At 34.8% G+C, this 21400-nt stretch overlaps 1 protein-coding gene across 1 annotated transcript in view; it reads left to right on the top strand.

Annotated features, from left to right (window-relative positions):
• Dnah7 (dynein axonemal heavy chain 7) overlaps nucleotides 1-21400 on the top strand; it is a 282698-nt gene that overhangs the window by 13570 nt on the left and 247728 nt on the right. Inside the window, exons 4-7 of the mRNA XM_026408842.2 lie at nucleotides 4157-4244; nucleotides 5474-5654; nucleotides 7701-7776; nucleotides 11170-11295. Coding sequence (XP_026264627.2) covers nucleotides 4157-4244; nucleotides 5474-5654; nucleotides 7701-7776; nucleotides 11170-11295 — 471 coding nt within the window. The remainder of the gene's footprint in view (nucleotides 1-4156; nucleotides 4245-5473; nucleotides 5655-7700; nucleotides 7777-11169; nucleotides 11296-21400) is intronic.

Below are 21400 nucleotides of genomic sequence, written 5' to 3'. Positions count from 1 at the left end.
TTTCCTATCCTCTACTATCCCCCCTCCCCTCCCCTCCCATCTTCTCTCTCTATCCCATCTACTGTAATTCATTTCTCTCCTTGTTTTTTCTTCCAATTCCCCTCATAACCTCTTTTATGTAGTTTTTTTATAACAATGAGGGTTTCTTTCGATTTCCATGCAATTCTCCTTTTCTCTCTCTTTCCCTCCCATCTCGTGTCTCTGTTTAATATCAATCTTTTCTTCCTGCTCTTCCTCCCTGCTCTATTCTTAGTTGCTCTCATTATATCAAAGAAGACATTTGGTATTTGTTTTTTAGGGATTGGCTGGCTTCACTAAGCATAATCTGCTCTAGTGCCATCCATTTCCCTGCAAATTCCATGAATTTGTCATTTTTTAGAGCTGCGTAATACTCCATGGTGTATAACTGCCACATTTTTTTAATCCATTCATCCATTGAAGGGCATCTGGGTTGGTTCCACAGTCTAGCTATTGTGAATTGTGCTGCTATGAACATCGATGTGGCAGTATCCCTGTAGTACGCTCTCTTAAGGTCTTCAGGGAATAGACCAAGAAGGGCAATAACTGGGTCAAATGGTGGTTCCATTCCCAGCTTTCCCAGGAATCTCCATACTGCTTTCCAAATTGGCTGAACCAATTTGCAGTCCCACCAGCAATGTACAAGAGTACCCTTTTCCCCACATCCTCTCCAGCACTTGTTATTGTTTGATTTCCTAATGGCTGCCAATCTTACTGGAGTGAGATGGTATCTTAGGGTAGTTTTGATTTGCATTTCTCTGACTGCTAGAGATGGTGAGCATTTTTTCATGTATTTGTTGATTGATTGTATGTCCTCCTCTGAGAAGTGTCTGTTCAGGTCCTTGGCCCATTTGTTGATTGGGGTATTTGTTGTCTTATTGTCTAATTTTTTGAGTTCTTTGTATACTCTGGATATTAAGGCTCTGTCTGAAGTGTGAGGAGTAAAAATTTGTTCCCATGATGTAGGCTCCCGATTTACTTCTCTTATTGTTTCTCTTGCTGTGAAAAAACTTTTTAGTTTAAGTAAGTCCCATTTGTTGATTCTTGCTGTTAACTCTTGTGCTATAGGCGTCCTGTTAAGGAATTTGGAGCCTGATCCCACAATATGTAGATCGTAGCCAACTTTTTCTTCTATCATAAGCAGAGTCTCTGATTTGATATCCAGGTCCTTGATCCATTTTGAGCTCACTTTTGTGCATGGTGAGAGGAGGGGATTCAGTTTCATTTTGTTGCATATGGATTTCCAGTTTTCCCAACACCATTTGTTGAAGATGCTATCCTTCCTCCATTGCATGCTTTTAGCCCCTTTATCAAATATAAGATAGTTGTAACTTTGTGGATTAGTCTCTGTGTCCTCTATTCTGTACCATTGGTCCACCCGCCTGTTTTGGTACCAGTACCATGCTGTTTTTGCTACTATTGCTCTGTAGTATAGTTTGAAATCTGGTATTGCTATACCACCTGATTCACACTTCCTGCTCAGAATTGCTTTTGCTATTCTGGGTCTTTTATTTCTCCATATGAATTTCATGATTGCTTTATCTATTTCTACAAGCAATGCCATTGGGATTTTGATTGGCATTGCATTAAACCTATAGAGGACTTTTGGTAATATCGCCATTTTGATGATGTTAGTTCTGCCTATCCATGAACAGGGTATATCTTTCCATCTTCTAAGATCTTCTTCTACTTCTCTCTTTAGGGTTCTGTAGTTTTCATTGTATAAATCTTTCACCTCTTTTGTTAGGTTGATTCCCAAGTATTTTATTTTTTTTGAGGATATTGTGAATGGAGTGTTTTTCCTCACTTCCGTTTCAGAAGTTTTGTCACTGATATACAGAAATGCCTTTGATTTGCGCGTGTTGATTTTATATCCTGCCACTTTGCCGAATTCATTTATTAGTTCTAGTAGTTTTTTTGTAGACCCTTTTGGGTCTTCTATGTATAGAATCATGTCATCTGCAAATAGTGATAATTTAAGTTCATCTTTTCCAATTTTTATGCAGGCAGGCCGCGCCCACTCCTAAGCTCGGTGCACCCTGTGGGCAGCTCGTCTGGCAGCGGCCAGCAGCGGTTCACAGAGCCAGGCCGGTGTGGGCCCAGGCAGGCCTGCCCTCTCCTAAGATTGCTGCCACGTGTGAGCAGCGGCCGGCTGCAGTTCACAGAACCGGGCGGCGGGGGCCCAGGTGGTCAATGTCTGCTCCTACGTTCGCTGCAACGTGTGGGCTGCAGCCACCCAGCAGCGGCTGGTGGTGGATCACGGAGCCGGCCGGTGTGGGCCCAGGCAGGCCACGCCCGCTCCTAAGATTGCTGCTACGAGTGAGTAGCAGCCATTTGGCGGTGGCTGGCGGGGCTGTGCCCCTGCTCTGCGTTGCCGAGATTCAGTAGTCTGTGACAAGCAGACACCTCCAATTAAACTTACTAGTTCCCGGTAGGTCTCCTTTCAGTGGAATTTTGCTTGAAGTTTCTCAGCCTGACGCATGTGGGTGTATTAATGAGTCTCTCTGATCCCCTTACCACGGAGGCATTCAATGTGCTGCCTCTTCGCCGGTGGCCATGTTGGGCTCATGTCATTGTTATTTTAACAATGGATGTGAGAGATAATATATGAGAAAATGTTGAAAGCCTGAAATATGTGATCAAGAAAAAGCTTTTCTTTTCATTGTTGCCCATGAGCAGAATCTTGACAATAATGACAATAACCTTAGAATGAAAGAGTCATAGAGTTGTAGAGTTGAAAGAATCTTTACCCTGACTATAAGAATTTCTGCAGTAGATCATACAAATCTAGTGTTTTTCCTCTTCCCTTTCCCTGGTCTTTCTGCATCTCTCTAGGTAGGCATTATTTACATAGTTGATGAAGTATGTTTGATTCTCAGGAATCATCAAGGTAAGTAATATAAACATTTCTACCACTTAAAAACCCAGCAGGTATTAAAATTCATTAAAAAAACCCCAAGAACTTTAATAGTAGAGTGTGAATCCAGATTTCCTGATGCCTGGAATCTTATTGTTGTATTAGTTCCTCTTTTCTGTGCAGTCAATAATGTAATGAGATTATCTTTGTGGTTAAAATAAGCAATTCTTCTAACTACTGAATACCTTGAAGATCTCAAGGTACTTTTAATGTTCACATTCCCTCCCTTGATAAACATTTTTTGAGCACTTGTGATGTATTGAATTAAACTGAACAATCACCTAAAGACTTGACTTTTTTTGCTCATATGATTTAAAAGAATAAGGGTAAAATTGCGCGCGCGCGCGCACACACACACACACACACACACACACACGATTCCTGGATTTGCAACAGATGAATTAAAAGGTTCGTTCTTTAGTTTGGTAGCTTGGGTATTCTGTAACCTCCAGTCTCCATTCACCAGATTGTTAGTGGGAAGTTTTTTTTTTTTTTTTTTTTAAATACAGCATCACTGCCTTGGATCCATCTCAGACAAACTTGAGATCCAGAGAATGATATACCTGATGCTAAACAGGTTAATGCTATTCCAGAAAAACTTATTTTTCTTGAGGATTTGAACTATGCCTTTCTGTACAGTGGATCCACAGGAAAAAAAAATCACAAAATGTGGCTCATATCTTGGCATAGATTTTCTATTATGTTATAGTTGTAAACATAATGGTATTATATGAGCACATATCCAATAAAAATACATCTGAACATTTGAGCTTCCATGTCACTTCTTGCTAACTTGTAGTTCTCTAGAAATATGAGAAAACTCCTTTTGAAGTACGTATCTGTTTCTTTTGCAAAAGAGCATTTTAAATTCTTTCTATCAGTGCTTCCATTAAAACCCATATTTATAAATTACCTTGCTTTGCAAATAGAGAGAGCGAGCTTGATTTTGGAGTAATGAAGGAGAATGAGTAAAAGCCATAAAAAAGGGAATGGCTTTTGAATTAGCTATTGGAAATCACTTCCTATACAATTGTCTCTTCATGAATATGAAGAAAGTATTTTGGGGGGAATATGGTACCAAATAAATATATATACCATTTATAAAATGTTTAGCAATGCTTTTTTTCACTAATAGAAAATAGTCCTGGTATTTTTAATATTGTTTCATGTTATAACTGCCCTTTATATTTTTTTTCAATATTGTGTTTATCATTTTTTCAGGCAGCAAGATGATGTTTTAGACTTGGCTACCCCTGATGAAACCACAGTTCCCAAAGCGACCAGTTCTGCAATAGAAAAAGACATCTTGGTAACAAGCTAGTTCTTTTATCAGTAGAATTAAAAATAAAGGAATCACTTGAATATACTTTTATTATATTTTTGAGATTATTCTGTGAACCTCCCTTGTGGAGCTCTGTGGATTTAGGAGTAAATATAGAATTCCATAAAATGCCTCTATTGGATTAATGGAGGAAATCATTCTCTATTTTGTCACTTAAAACTACAATTAAAGAATCTCGGTGGCACACCCCTGTAATCTCAGTGGCTCTAGAGGCTGAGACAGAAGGCTCATGAGTTCAAAGCCAGCCTGAGCAACTTAGCAAGGCCCTACATAACTTAGCAAAACCCTGTCTCAAAATAAACAATAAAAAATGGACTGGGGATATGGCTCAGTGGTCAAGTGCCCCTTTGGTACTGGGGTGGGGGTGGGTACCAAAACCAAAAAACTCAAATCTACTTGTTAGCCATCTTAAAGTTAGCCTCAGTTATGTATAGGGTACATGCTTTGTATTATTTTATGAGAAATTATCTATTATATAGTGTACATTTATGAAGTATATCGACTATCTTTAGAAATAGTAATTCTTCAAGTATACCAATACATAATAATTTTTAAAATGTGGATATTAAATAATGTAATAGTGCTAATTTAAAGTTGAGGTTTAATTTTTTTCTAATAAGTGCCACGTAAATACTTGTGAAAATATATTAAAGTTTAATTTCATTTTTAGAGAAATAACCCCAGGTTTTTAAATAAATATTTTATGAACACATATAATAGAAGTTCTAAAATTATAATATAGATTATTAATAGGTCAATTAGAAATTTTCTAAATCCTATTGTATAATATTTTTGGAATTACTATGTAGGGATACTGATTTGCTTGCAGCTTTTAATATCTACTTTTGATTATCAATAATAACAGGACAAAATTTAACATTTTAAAACATTTATGAAGCACTAAACTCTAATTTAGCATAGACTTTAAGTGCATCATATATTTGGTAATATAATGTGATGATTAATAGTATATTTGTGAATTGAAATAAGAGCTTTAATTTTCATGAAATAGCACATGTATTTTGAATTTAAGAGATCTCAAATAATGCTTCCATGAATTACACACAATACTTCTTTATAATTTATAAAAACTTAGTTCTTCTAAAACTTGAATTTTTCTCAATGGTTTTGCATTTTGACAAACATTGTTCTTTTTTTGTAATACCACCTGTGTTTTTCTTCTCTCCTCTTTGTAGAGATATTACTATTATATTCACCATGGAATTGATACGGACCACGTAGCACCAATGGAAGATTCTTGGTTAGAACATGTATTGAATTTAGTCCCACAACATCTGAAAGTTCTCACTGACAGTATAACGGCATTATCTGATGAAATGAGAGAGGATTATCTTCTTAGTGTAAAGAAATCCATAGGTAAATTGGGATTACTCTTTGCTTTCTAATTTGAATATGTATTATGTTAAAGATAATTTTTAATTGAAGTTTAACACTTATAATTGAAATTATTTACTATATTAATTATGTTGTTTCCTATATTGTTACATAAAATCTTAGGCAGCTTTTATAATGAATTCCAACAAGCAATTTTAAAAATTAGTCTTTCTGTTTGTAGTAATGCATACTCTCAATAAAGGATATCACTGAAGAAAATTATAAAACCTTAATTTCGATCCCTCAAAATATTTATTGAGTATCTAATTTATGCAAGGCATTGGACACCTAAGGAGTTAGTCTCTCTCTTCAAAATGGTTCCTTCCTTCAAGGATCTCTTGGTATAAGTGTAAGAGATAAATATATATATATATATATATATATATATATATATATATATATATATATATATATAATAACCTAAAAATTTAAACATTAATAATGAACATTAATATTAATGATGTCATAAATTTACATGATTACATTATTGCTATGGACCAAAAATTGGAAAGCCAGGGCCCAGAGGCCATGTCTGGCCATTGCCTGTATTTATAAATCAAGTTTTATTAAAACACAGCCACATTCATTTATTTTCACATTGTGTTTGCTTTTGAGCTATGAGAGCAGAGTTGCGTAGTTGAGTAGTTGTAACAGAGACCTTGAGGCCCACAGAGTTGGAAATATTTATAATCTGGTCCTTTACATAAAAAAGAATCATTGACTCATAGTATACACCAATAGATTAACCCTAAGTCTGAACATCTTAAGAATCATTTTTGAAGTACAGATTTCTGGTCCAACCTGAATTAAAATGCTTGGAGATGGGACCTTGGAATCCATACTTCTAAAAAAGGTTCCCCAGTTGGTTGCAGTAATAAAACTGGTATAACTGATGCTCTGTTCAAAGTTGGAGACATCACAACACTTTGGGGTGACCTGGGAACACTTCCCTGAACACTTCCCAAAAGTGTTCCCAGATCATTCATTGCATTTGATTTTTATTGAGTATCTTGGTAATATAAAGAGCCAAATAGTATAATGAGGGAGATGAACAAATCACTGAGCTATAAAGCACAGTAGTAAGTGCTATAAGAAGACAGACAGAGGACGTAAGGGAGAAGATATTACCCCAACTTGTTAGGAAGGACTCTGGAGGCCCCTGAACTGAATCTTGAAGGATAAGGAATGTGTTCTCGAGAACATGTTTGTCTCAGGAAATGGTACAAGCTATGGCAGTTTTGGTGACCAAAAAGTATAGCATGTGTTTTGGGAAGGGGACACTATCTGAAGTCTTACATTTCTTTTTAAAGCAACTGACGGTAATGAACAGGCTCTGAAGAATTTTAAGCAAGGTGGTAATGGCATATTTGCATTTTATAAAGAGATTCTTGAAAGACAGGCAAGAGAATTGGTATTTGTGATTTAAAGACCACTGGAAAAAAAAGCAGAAGTAGGTTATTTGACTGATTTTAAGTTTATTTGACTGATCTTATAATAAGATAGTTTTACGCCCTTATGCTATTTAAAAGACAACAAGTTTGAACTGAACAAGAGAACAAGTTGTGGCTCAGTGGTAGAGTGCTTGCCTAGCATGTGTGAGGCACTGGGTTTGAGTCTCAGTACCATGTATAAATAAAATAAACTAAAAAGACAAATTTTAAAAAGTTGATATGTTCCTTTCTACAGTGAAAGAAAACTACTCTGTTTTGATGAGCTTCAATTCAATAAGAATACTTTTGGTGAAAAAGCTATAAAGGACAATGTAATATTAAAAACAATTATCATTTTCAAATGAAAGAACAGGGACACATTGTTAAGAAAGAGAACAGATATTCTCAAAGATGCAAATCTGATTGTAATCATAAGTTATAAAAATTTTCTTCATAAGTACAAAGATTGTTTATTATTAAAAACTTTAATTTAATTGATTAATTTTAATAGAATTAGTTTTATAATTGCTTGTAATTAGTTTTGTAAATGCATAATTAATATAAGGTTATTTATAAAAACTTTACAATTTTCTTCTAGTTGATTTTGTTTTAAAAGACCCTAGAGAAAAAGAAGATGATAAAAAGACAATTGAACTTCCACCCCATCGTGCTGAGTAAGTGGTCAAGTTTCTCTAAGAATATTGATTTTATGTGACTGTTTATGTTTATATAATATATTTACATGTCATATTTTCTCATACACATGTGTATAATTTATATCTAAACATATGCATTAGATAATTACATATGTGTATGTATATATTTCGTATATTTACTAATTTTTATTATGATCTTTATTGATGTATTTAAACTATAGTATGTTACATTTACAAATTGATGAATAGATGGACAGATGATTAATCACATGGACAGATGTACACTTAGATGGTGGAGAGAACCTGAAATGTCTTTGTGTCTCCACAGCAAGTAGTGAAAGGCTTCAGATGTGGTGGGGTATCAAAGCTTGATGATAACTTTCACAAAAACACATTTGGGAACCTGTAGAAAATATGCATAAGTATGGAAAGCAGTATGGAGATCCCTTGGAAATCTGGGAATGGAACCACCATTTGACCCAGCTATCCCTCTCCTCAGACTATACTCAAAAGACTTAAAAACAGCATACTACTGGGGCACAGCCACATCAATGTTTATAGCAGCGAAATTCACAATAGCTAAACTGTGGAGACAATCTAGATGCTCTTCAGTGGATGAATGGATAAAAAAAATGTGGCATATATACACAATGGAATATTAGTCAGCATTAAAAGAGAATAAAATCATGGTATTTGCAGGTAAATATTGGCATTGTTGAAGATAATGCTAAGTGAAGTTAGCCAATCCCCCCAAAACAAATGCCAAATGTTTTCTCTGATATAAGGAGGCTGACTCATAGTGGGGTAGGGAGGGGGAGCATGGGAGGAATAGATGAAGTCTAGATAGGGCAGAAGGGTGGGAAGGAAAGGGAGGGGGCAAGGATTAGCAAGGATGGTGGAATGTGATGGACATCATTATCCAAAGTACATGTATGAAGACACGAATTGGTGTCAACCTACTTTGTATACAACCAGAGATATAAAAAATTGTGCTGTATATGTGTAACAATAATTGTAATGCATTCCACTGTCATTTATTTTTATAAAAAATCAATTAAAAACTCAAAAAATTTTTAAAAAGAAAATATGCATATATAGAATGTCTTAATTTAGTACATGGATTAAATTATAGACCATATAATAGGAAAATTCACTTGCTGTATATTTTCCCTTAAAACTAATTGACATTTAGGAATAAATCTCTTAAATAGTTTGAAGAATGGGACTTATATAATTAAGAAGCAATTCAGTTTTACTTTCTTTTTTTTTAATTAAAAATGTTCCCCCCAAAAAAGAAAGAAAATAAAAAGAAAAAAAAAAGAAGAAAACATCAAGTAGCCACTTATTTTCTATGGAGAACATCTGTTCTCCTGGGGAAAGACAAGAATTATCCTTCATAATTATATAGGAGGTATTGCAATCACACCTTAAAGCTAAATTAATCTTACTATGGAGCAAAACAGGACAAACTGTTTAAAATCCGTTAGAATAAAACATTATAGTAAAAAATGGATATTGAAATATACAGAGGCTTGAAAATACTGTAAGATGAAAACACATTTAATATGCCTACCTATTGAACATCATAGCTTACCAACATAGTCTGCTGTGTTCCACAGTTTACCTTCCTCATTGCATGGCTAGCTGTAAGCTGCAGTGCCCTGCTACTGCCCAACATCATGAGAAACTATTATTGCTGTGGCATATTGCCAATCCTGGAAAAATTCAAAATTCAAAGTCCATTTTCTACTGAATGTGTATTGCTTTTGCACCATCATAAAGCTGAAAAATCCTAAGTCCAACTGTTGTAAGTTGGGAACCATCTGTATTCTGAAAGATAAAGATGGCATATATTTAATATCTAAAGGATGATTATTTTAATCATTGGAGTTACAGAACAAATGGGTCTTCAGTTAAGAATGTTAAAGGATGCTGGCGAGGATGTGGGGAAAAGGGTACACTTGTACATTGTTGGTGGGACTGCAAATTGGTGCAGCCAATTTGGAAAGCAGTATGGAGATTTCTTGGAAAGCTGGGAATGGAACCACCATTTGACCCAGCTATTCCCCTTCTCGGTCTATTCCCTAAAGACCTAAAAAGAGCATGCTACAGGGACACTGCTACATCGATGTTCATAGCAGCACAATTCACAATAGCAAGACTGTGGAACCAACCTAGATGCCCTTCAATAGATGAATGGATAAAAAAAAATGTGGCATTTATACACAATGGAGTATTACTCTGCATTAAAAAATGACAAAATCATAGAATTTGGTGGGAAATGGATGGCATTAGAGCAGATTATGCTAAGCGAAGCTAGCCAAGCCCTAAAAAACAAATGCCAAATGTCTTCTTTGATATAAGGAGAGTAACTAAGGACAGACTAGGGAAGAAGAGCACGAGAAGAAGACCAACATTAAACAAGGATGAGAGGTGGGAGGGAAAGGGAGAGAGAAGGGAAATTGCATAGAAATGGAAGGAGACCCTCAGGGTTATACAAAATTACATACAAGAGGAAGTGAGGGGAAAGGGAAAAATAATACAAGGGGGAGGAATGAATTACAGTAGTGGGGGTAGAGAGAGAAGAGGGGAGGGGAGGGGGGATAGTAGAGGATAGGAAAGGCAGCAGAATACAACAGACATGAGTATATCAATATGTAAATCAATGGAAGTGTAACTGATGTGATTCTGCAAGCTGTATACGGGGTAAAATGGGAGTTCATAACCCACTTGAATCAAAATGTGAAATATGATATATCAAGAACTATGTAATGTTTTGAACAACCAACAATAAAAAAAAGAAAGAAAAAAAAGAATGTTAAAGGATATCTGTGATTTGAAAATGTTCTTTACACGTTAACAGATGATAATGTTCAAGGGAATTTCCACGGGCAAGTTGGACTGTGTCCTTAAAACATTTTAAAAATAAAGGCAAAATCCAAATGTTGTATACCCTAAAATTAACAGAGTTTTTTCACATATGAAAGATATCTGGCTACAAAGATATCATTGTAAGTTATTTGTAGACTCAATCAGATCAAGTATTTACAGACAAAAATTAATTTATGTGCTAAAGATTAAAATTTAGTTGGATAATCATTATTATAATGAAATTATACTAAGCCATATAGAGTATACCCTGTATCTATTTTTAAAAATAATTGAATATTGTATTATTTATTAGGTGATATATTTTTATTAAAAGCAAATAATTATTGCTAAAAATTTGCATTTATTGTAAACATACTTCTTTTCTTTCTTTCTTTTTTTTTTTTTTTTTGCTGTGTTGGGGATTGAACTCAGGGTCTTATGAATATTAGGCAATCGCTCTATCACTGAGCTATACTCTAGCCCAATACTTTCTCTTGATTATTAAAAATAAGTAATTAAATATTTTCTCTTTGTTTTCAGGATGGAAATTCTGCCAAAACCTTGGAGAACATCTTTTTTAGCTGCAAGTAGTTATATTAGGGATCACTTGAATGCAATGAATCCCACGATGCTGGCTGTGCTAGATTTGTGGCACAGTACTTTTAAGTGAGTATTTATTTCTGGATTTATTGAGGTTTTTAAAAGAGAGATAAAAGTTATTTGTATCACATCTCTCTTTAAATATTTTTTAGTTGTAGTTAGACACAATACCTTTATTTTATTTATTTTTATGTGGTGCTAAGGATCGAACCCAGGGCCTCCCATGTTCTAGGCTAGTGCTCTACTACTGAGCCCCAACCCCAGCCCTGTATCACATCTTAATTATTTCTTTTATTAGTTAAACTGCAAATTAAAACATGAATTACAAATACAAGGTAAATATTCAAAGTATTCAAACCTGGTTTTAAGTACACAATATAGACATACATAGAGTGAGTATTGCCTTTTTTTTCTAACCCAGTTCTGCCCTTCTTCCTTAGTTGAATACCACAAGTACTTTAAGGATAATTACAGATAAGAGGCTGAATTGTCATACTTTGTTTAGATTACACAGAACTTTAATCGTTACAATCCTTTAACGCATGTGGAAACCTGGTGACTATTGCCCAAGTGAGTGACGTGAGGTGAAGTCCAGGATGACTGCTGGGAAACATGGCCTGTCTCCCAGCTCTTGTTTTGGCTGTGTGACGCAGAGTGTTTGGCAGCTGAATGTGAAGCCGGATTGATAGTTGTTGGTGGAGAAAAAGAACTTGGCCCCTTAGGGTAAAGAGAAGGGTTCAACATGCTATGCTGGACCTTCAACTTCACCATCCCCTGCATTTCAGTCCCCTTCTAAGGACCTGGGAAGCATTCTGGTAATATACTCACATGCATGTATATTTTTAAAATTTGCAAAACCAAATGTAGATTTATATTATTTTTCTTACAAAGGACATCTCTTCAGGTTTTCCAAAACCTGTATCTGCCCCTACCCTTATGATAGGTGAGATGGCACCCTAGTTTCCAAAGCTGGAGTACAAGGGTGGTCTGGCAAGCCTACCCTCACCACCCCAACCACAGGCCCTGCTTGCTTACACGTAACCTGCTCTCCAGAGTTTTCAGGGTTTTATTGCATAGGGGCACAATAAATGAGTATGTTACTCTGCCTCCGATAGAACAGCCAAGGGAAAGCCACTTCCTTTAGAACCACACTAAGTATATGTGTGTTACAGAAGTACAGATGGTGAGTCCCTGGCCTTGGAAACCCTCTGTACATATCCTCTGGGGCCTGGCCAACTAACTTCTCTGAACTTATAACATCAGATTCTATGGGCACATGAAGTACCTAACCCCCATCTTACTCCAGAGGCAGGTTCCACAAAGTGAAGCCATTCCAGCTTGCCTAGCTATGTCTCTATCAGATCACAGACTGGTTCTCCCTAAGCCTCAATTTTTCCACATATAACATGATTGCTTTTTGAGTTTATGGGGTCTAAGGCCCCTTTCTTTTCATACTCCATCTCTCTTTTCCTTTCTTCCTTTAACAAATTTTAATTTCTTTTTTCATATTTTAAAATGGTTTATTATAGTTGTATATAATAGTAGGATTCATTGTTAAATATTCATTCATGCACACAATATAGCAATATTATTTGGCCAATATTATTCCCCAGTATTACTCATCTCCCTTTTCCTCCTCCCTCCCCTGGGTTCCTTTTCTACTCTATTGATCTCCTTTCAATTTTCATGTTTCCCTCCCCATCTTTCTTTTCCTTTTTTCTTTAGCTCCTATATCTAAAGGAAAACATACAACCTTGACTTTGAATTTGGCTTATTTCACTTAACATGATGTTCTCAAGTTCCATCCATATTCCTGCAAATGATATAACTTCATTCCTCTTTATGGCTGAATAAAACTCCATTGTGTATATATGCCACATTTTCTTTATCCATTCATTTATTGGTGGGCACCCAGGCTAGTTCCATAGTTTAGCTATTGTGCTGTTAAAACATGGATATGTATGTATCACTATAGTATGCTGATTTTAATTCTTTAGGATAAATACTGAGGTATGATATAGCTGGGTCATATGGTAGTTTCATTCCTAGTCTTTTGAGGAAACTCCGTACCGATTTCCATAGTGGTTGTACTAATTTATAGTCTCTCCAATAGTGTAAAAGTGTTAATTTTTCTCCATATCTTCTCTAGTATTTAGTATTTGTACTTTTGATGGATGCCATTTTAACTGGAGTGAGATGAAATCTCAGTATAGTTTTTATTTGCATTTCTCTAATTGCTAATGATGAACATTTTTTTTCATATATTTGTTGGCCAATTGTATTTTTTCTTTTGAGAAGTATCTGTTTAGTTCATTTGCCCATTTATTAGTTGGATTATTTTTGTGTTAAGTTTTTGTGTTCCATATATATTCAGGATCTTAATTCTCTTTCAGAAGAGCAGTTAGCAAAGATTTCCTCCCATTCTGTAGGTTGTCTCATCACAATCTTAATTGTTTCCTTTGTGTGCAAAAACCTTTTAATTTGATGCCATTTATTAACTCTTAGCATTATTTCTTGAGCTTTAGGGGTCCTATAAAGAAAGTCATTGCCTGCACATATGCATTTTTTTTCTAGGAGTTTTATAGTTTCTGACCTAATTCTTAAGTCTTTATCCATTGTGAGTTGACTTTCAGCATTGCTTTTTTGGCTTAGAATTGTTTTAACTATTATGGGTCTTTTGTTCTTCCACATGCATTTTAGGACTTTTTCTGGTTCTGGGAAGAAAGTCATTGGTATTTTGATGGAGATTGCTTTGAATCTGTATATTGCTTTTGGTAGTATAGCCATTTTAACAATATTATTCTCCCTATGCATAAATATGGAAAGTCTTAAAATCTTCTTGTGTTTTCTTCAATTCTTCTTTTTTCTTTGCTGTTACATAGTTTTAAGAGTTCTTTCATCTCTCTGGATAGATTTATTTCTGGGTTTTTTTTTTTAGGCTATTGTGAATGGAATTGTTTTCATGATTTCTTTCTCACTAGATTCATCATTGGTTTATAACCTGCACCTTTGCTGGATTTGTTTATTAGCTCTAGTAGCCTTCTGGTAGAGATTTTTGTATCTTCTAAGTATAGGATCATATTATCTGCAAACAGTTATAATGTGACTTCATCCTTTTTTTTTTTGGTTTTTTTCCTGTTATTGCCTTCTCTTCCCTCATTTCTCTGACTAGAATTTCTAGTACTATATTGAATAGGAATGGTGAGAGTAGGCGTCTGTATCTTGTTTCATATTCTATATTTGTGGTGAATTACATTTATTAATTTGTATATGTTAAACTATTCTTACATCCCTGAGATAAAAACAAACTTGGTCATTGTTATGGTATAGATATTAGGTGTCCCCCCAAAAGCTTATGTGTGAGACAAGGCAAGAAAGTTTAGAAATGAAATGAAGGGGTTATGAGAGTCTTAACCTAATCAGTATAAAAATCTCCTGATAGGGATTAACTGGGTGGTAACTGTAGACAGATAGGGTGTTGCTAAAGGAGGTGGATTCCTGGGAGCATGCCTTTGGTGTAAAATTTTGTCCTTGATGAGTGGAGTGAAACTTTCTCTCTGCTTCTTGGTGTGATGTCCTGAGCCACTTTACTCCACCACACTCTTCCTGTATGATGCCAGGAGCAATGGAGTCAGCCATCTATAGACTAAGACTTCTGAAACCATAATCCCCAAAATAAACTTTTTTCTTCCTCTCATTGTTTTTGTCAGGTCTTTGGGTGTGAGCAGTAAAAAAGCTGACTAAAACTGTCATGATATACAACCTTAATTCGTTGTTGAATACGATTTGTTAATATTTTATTAAGGGGTTTTGCATCTAGTTTCATCAGTGATATTAGTCTATAGTTATCTTTCCTTGATGTTTTCTTATCTGGTTTTGGTATGAGGGTAATACTGGCTTCATAGAATGAATTCACAAGTGTTCCATCCCTTTCTGTTTTATGAAAGAATTTGAGGAACATTGGTAGTACATCTTCTTTAAAGACCTGGTAGAATTCAGCTGAGAATCCATCTGGGCCTAGGCTTTTTGTTGTTGTTGAAGGCTTTTTTAATTGTTTTATTTTATTGCTAGTTATTTGTTTGTTTTTGTGTCCCCTTTTTTAGCAGATCATATTTTTTCTAGGTTTTCCAATTTATCGGAATATGAGTTTTCAAAATAGTTCCTAATGATCCTCTGGATTTCTGAAGTGTCTGGTGATTTCTCCTTTTTTATGATTAATTTTAATCTTCTTTTTCTTTTGGTTAGTTAGTCTTATCAATCTTGTTTTTCTTTTCAAAGAAACAACTCTTTGTTTCATTGATCCATTGTATTGTTTTTTTTTTTATTCTCAATTTCATTGATTTTGGCTTTTATCTCAATTATTTTATTCCTTTTACTGATTTTAGAATTGGTTTATTCTTGTTTATCAAGAATAAATTGGTTTATTTTTGTTTATCATCCAATAAACTTGCCCTTTGATGTAGCATTATATATTTTTATTTGGGATTTTTCTGATTTTCCCATATAGGCACTCATAGCTAAAAAAGGTCTTTTAGAAAGACCTTTATAGTGTCCCCTGATTTTTTGGATCACTCATTCATCATTCAAAAGTGTATTCAATCTATAATCTATATGTTTATGTAGTTATGTAGTTTTTGTAGGGTGTTTAGGTGTTGACTTCTACTTTAATTCCATTATGAGCAGATAAGATGAAGGAATTATATCAGGTTTTGTTTTTGCTAAAAGTTTCATTGTGACCTAAAATATGGTCTAGTTTGGAGAAAGTTTTCATGAGCAACTAAGAAGAAAGTGTTATTGTTGGATGAAATATTCCATAGATGTCATTTAAGTTCAATTTGATTTATAATTTTTTTTTAGTTCTAAAGAGTTTTACTAAGTTTATATCTGGCTAACCTTTTTATTGGTGAGAGATGTGTGATGAAATCAGCCAGCATTATTGTACTGGGATTTATCTGAATGTTTGAGTAGTGTCTGTTTCATATAATGAGGTGCACCAATGTTTGGGGCATAATTATTTACTATTGTTATATTATTGAATTATTCCCTCTACCAGTATGAAGTGACCTTCTTTGTCTCTTCTGAATAATTTTGACTTGAAATCAGGTTTGTCAGATATGACAGTAGCTATTCCTGCTTATTTACAGCCTGCCTATTTATATCAATTTCCATCTTTAATTTTAAGCCTGTGGCCATCTTGCCTGTAAGGTGAGTCTCTTGAAAACCACATATAGTTGGGTCTTGTTTTTTTAATTCATTCTGCCATCCTATGTCTTATAATTAGAGACTTGAGAATATTTATATTAAATGTTCTTATTAATTCCTGTCATTTTGATTTTTTCCTAATATTTAATTTGGTCCTGTTTTCCATTTGCTTAGCTACTCATAAAATCATATTCATCCATTTGTGAACTTGTTTTTATTTGTTCCGTTTGAAGTATTTCTTGAATTTTTTCCATAGTGCTTGCTTAGTAGTTGTAAATTCTTTTTTAAAAAATATTTTTTTGTAGTTAAATAATATATTTTTGTGTGGTGCTAAGGATTGAACCTAGTACCTTGCACATGCTAGGCAAGTGCTCTGCCACTAAAATACAACCCCAGCCCAGTAGTTGTAAATTCTTTTAACTTCTGTTTACATTGGAAGGTTTTTACTTATTCTTGGATTCTGAAGGATAGATTATCTGGATTTAGCAATCTTGGTTAACAGTTAATTTCTTTCAGGGCTTTTAACACATTATTCCAAGCCCTCCTGAATTTTAGAGTTTGTACAGAGAAAACAGAAATAATTCCAATTGGCTTGCCTCTAAATGTGACCTTCATTTTTTCTCTTGAGGCTTTTAAAATTCTATCCTTCTTCTGTATATTAGGTATTTCAATTATAATGTGTTTTGGAGAGGTTCTTTTTTGATCATGTCTGTTTGGTGTTCTGAATGCATCTTCTATCTGGATGTCCATCTCTTGTTTTCTAGGTTTGGAAAATTTTCTGTTATTATTCCCCTGAAGAGTATATATATCTATCTTATTAGCCTTTATCTTACAACTCTCTCCAATTATAGTGATTCTTAAATTTGGAATCTTAATGTTGTCATAGAACTCTTGTATTTTCTTTTTTTTTTAAGAGAGAGTGAGAGAGGAGAGAGAGAGAGAGAGAGAGAGAGAGAGAGAGAGAGAGAGAGAGAGAATCCCCAGCATTTATTTTTTTATTTCTCGGCGGACACAACATCTTTGTTGGTATGTGGTGCTGGGGATCGAACCCGGGCCGCACGCATGCCAGGCGAGCGTGCTACCGCCGAGCCACATCTCCAGCCCCGAACTCTTGTATTTTCTGATCATGGTTACTTATTTTCTGTTCAAGGCTGGCCACTGCCTTCCAACTCTAAGATTCAGTCTTTGGCATTGTCTTCTCTGTTAGGGAGCCTTTCAACAGAACATTTTATTTGATTTATAATGTCTTTTTTTTCCCAATATTTGTCTGGTTCTTTTTCAACATCTCTACCTCCTCATTGTGTTTCCAATTCATATCCTGTACTGTGTTCCTTAATTCACTCAGTTGTTTTTCTGTGTTCTGGTAGAATTCATTGATCATTTTTATAATCATTCTTTTGATTTCTTTATCTGATATTTCATCTACTTCAATATCTTTAAAGTCAGTTGCTGGTGAATTATGAATTTTAGGAGACATTTTGTTACCTTGTGTTTTCATATTTCTTGTTTCCTGTATTGAATTTTACTCATCTGTTAGGATGCTTTTCTTTCCCATTCTTATGTGTGGGTCCTTTTAGGGCACAGGCTTTTTGTTTTTATTTTTTACCAAAGTGTTCTAGAGTCATGTAGATTGAGACCCATTGTAGTTGTAGTCTCTACAACCTTTGTGTTGATTTTGTCTGTTTTTGCTATAGTAGTGGATATCCATGGGTGGGACTTGACAGCGTCCCCTAGCTATTCTTCCTTGGGGTCTGGTTGTCAGTTTGGGATTTTTATTTCTTTCTTCTATTTTTTTTGTATTAAATTATTGCTGAAGTTTGACTGTGGTTATTTTGTGTGTGGATCAAGATGAGTTGTCTTTTGACTGCATTTAGTTCAGCAGCAGTGTGTCTATCTTGTTAACTTGTAGTGTCCCTGTAGATTCCCAGTAACTCACAGAAAAGGGGAAAATGAAGAATAACAACAACCAAAGCAAACAATATACAGCATTAAAATAAGGATCCAGTGCCTACTGTGTCATCTACAACAACAATACTAATTACCACAAAAACAGGAACAGTGGAGTCAGCAATTGCCAACAGCAAGAACAATAAATAGCTGTGAACTAGGTCTGATGTTAATTAGTAGTTGTCTACTGTGTCATCCACAGTACTAATAACTGCAATCATGTGAGTGGTGGGATCTGGAGTTACATAAACCAAATAGTTAGAAAAGATGGTAAAAATTTAGTTCTTTAAGTGAAAAGATAATGTTATAGGAAGGTAAAAGAAAGTTTAGAATGTTCAAAACATGAATAGAGAATGCAGAAGAGATGTGGCAATTAATAGCTATAAAGAAGGAGAAAGAACAGAAAAAATAAAGTAAAGGAAGAGAGGAGAGAACAAGAGAAGTTGGCTGTACAGAAGAAATAAGCAAGCAAAAACCAAACCAAATCAAAAAAAAAAAAAAGACCAAAATACTCAAACCCTCAAAAGACAAGGAAAATAACTATTACCAAAAAAAATTCTAAGAAGATATGTACATGTATGTAAATGTTTGTTTGTTTGTATATATACAAACAAACATATATATATATATATATATATATAGAGAGAGAGAGAGAGAGAGAGAGAGAGAGAGAATACATATATATTCTCCACTAACAAATCAGTGCAGCAAGAACACATACATGCCAAAATAAAAATAAAAATGGAAAAGAAAAGAAATAGGAACAATGATTCTTAATGAAAAATGGTCTCCACTGAGGTGGTCAAAATTGTTGATGAATGGATGGCCACTTCCACTGCCAAGTTTCTTTCTTTTCTTGGGCTATGTACTGGGAGAGAGAGAATGAGTACTGGGGAAAAGATTGGGGATTGTTAACCCCTACCTCTTTTTGTTTTGCTCACCAAGCTACCCACTGAATGACCTAAAGATGAAGGTGGTGACATAACTCTCAGTTTTCCTACCCACCAGTATAAGATAGAATGAGAAGTACTGTAATTGGGATTTTTGTCTTAACAGACCAGATAGGTGCTCTCCCAGGGTGGGGCTGCTGCAGAGTTCTAAGAGGGAAGTTCTAGTGGTTGGAACTTAGGTTTGATCAGTCCTTATGGACTTTGTTGGGTGGAATCCTTGTTGGAGAGATTAGATCATCATACCTCCAGGGTAAGACAGATGCTATACCTGCTGGGATTCTGTATCTCAGGAGCCTTCCTAGAATTCTATTCCTGGGGCAGGACAGTCAATTCTCCACAAATCTCATAAACTCTGTTGCCCAAGAATACTGCCTTCCCAGGTTTAGTCCCTGATTCATTCTGCCTGATCAGTTAGTTTCCTCATCCTCTTCAGCTGGTCTTGTGAGCCACCAGAATCAAAGGGAGAGTGAGTTGCACTCCCCTTTGCATTTCTGACTTGAATACCCTTGGGCACAATCTTCTCTGTGTCCATTTACTCATCTGCTGGGTACATTGTAGGTCAAGATAGGTGCTTTCTAGGACAGTATGGCAATGTTTGCTACAATTTGAGCTTCTACAGCAAGTTGTGGCATGGCCTCCTCAAGATGGCTCCTGGCTCTCCACTTGCTAATTGAGAAACATAACTTTTAAACACCAGTTCTCTGTGGAGCCTCTGGATCAGCTAAGTTCAGGCTGCTTTTCTAATCTAACAGGAATTTTTTTTAATCACAAATTTGTCTGCTGTGTGTGTCTGTTTGTATTACTTGCCCCTCTGCATCGAACCAGCACTTCTGTTGCCACTACTTGGCTCCACTCTACTCTTTCGTGTTTTTGTTCAGTTCACCCAAATTTCTGAGTCTCTGAGACTCTTCCTGTTTGATATTGAGTTTCAGTGAATTCCTTCTTCATCCACCTTATTGAGAATTAGTGCTCTTGCTGCTTGAATCTTTAGGCATGGAGCAACTGAAAGCATAGCTAGCCTTCCTCTATTTCATCATCTTCATCTCCCTAATTTTCTTGTACAGATGCATATGTAATTTTATATAAATACATAAATGTAATCATACAATCTTCTTAAGTACAGTCTTTTTCTTTATTTTGCTTGATTCTTATCTACCTTTCTTTTCCTTAGCTTGCCTTTCTTTCTATGAACCCAACCAAAAGATGCATGATATCAGTTAAGTGGGTATTTTCAATGTTTTATGCTCATATAACCACATGCATTTGAATTACCACATACATATACATAGATACCTAGCAGAAATATACAAACATGTACCGCTGTATTTTGCAGAAATCCCTATGACTAGACTGGTATAGATACAGTTTATTCAAAGACGTACAATTTTCATAGTATAGATGAATCATCATTGTTCTCATCTTTACCTCCTTCAAAGATAATTCATTTTGCTTTTAGTTTCTCCTATTATGACCAATGCATATTCTTATTCATTGTGTGCATGTTCTTATTTATTGTTACTTTTTCTTTCCATGGGATAGATTCCTGAAGGTGGGATTGATTGCTGGATCAATGCATTTTTATGTTTTCATTTTAGTAGATGTTGCTAGTCCTTTCCAGGAATATTTGATACTTTATATTTGTGTCAATAGCAAAGGAAAATTTCTTTCTCCAAAACACTAGCTATGTGTACCATAGTATTTGTTTAATCGATCAATTTGTTTTTCATTGTTATTTCTGTTTGCATTTGTTGGGCTACTAGGGAATTTGAGCATTTTTTCTACTTTTTTTGGTTATTTGTATATTTTTGATTGTGAATTTCCTGTTTATATCTTTTCTCTATTTTCCTCTTGAGTTCTTTGTCTTTTTTTATCAATTTATGATCTCTTAGAATACTAGAGGCTTTAATTTCATGCCAGTTACCTGAAACAAATAAAATTACTACTAAAACTCAGATATAAAATATATACATTGACTGTTATGTAGAATTTTTTAAATTTACCTTTATTGGTACATTGTAATTATACATAATTGTCATATTCATTATGCCATTTTCATACATGCACAGAACATA

The sequence above is a fragment of the Urocitellus parryii genome, chromosome 1 (genome assembly GCF_045843805.1).
Source record: "Urocitellus parryii isolate mUroPar1 chromosome 1, mUroPar1.hap1, whole genome shotgun sequence".
Taxonomy (NCBI): domain Eukaryota; kingdom Metazoa; phylum Chordata; class Mammalia; order Rodentia; family Sciuridae; genus Urocitellus; species Urocitellus parryii.
The sequence above is the reverse complement of the archived record's forward strand: the minus strand, read 5'-3'. Positions and strand labels throughout refer to the sequence as shown.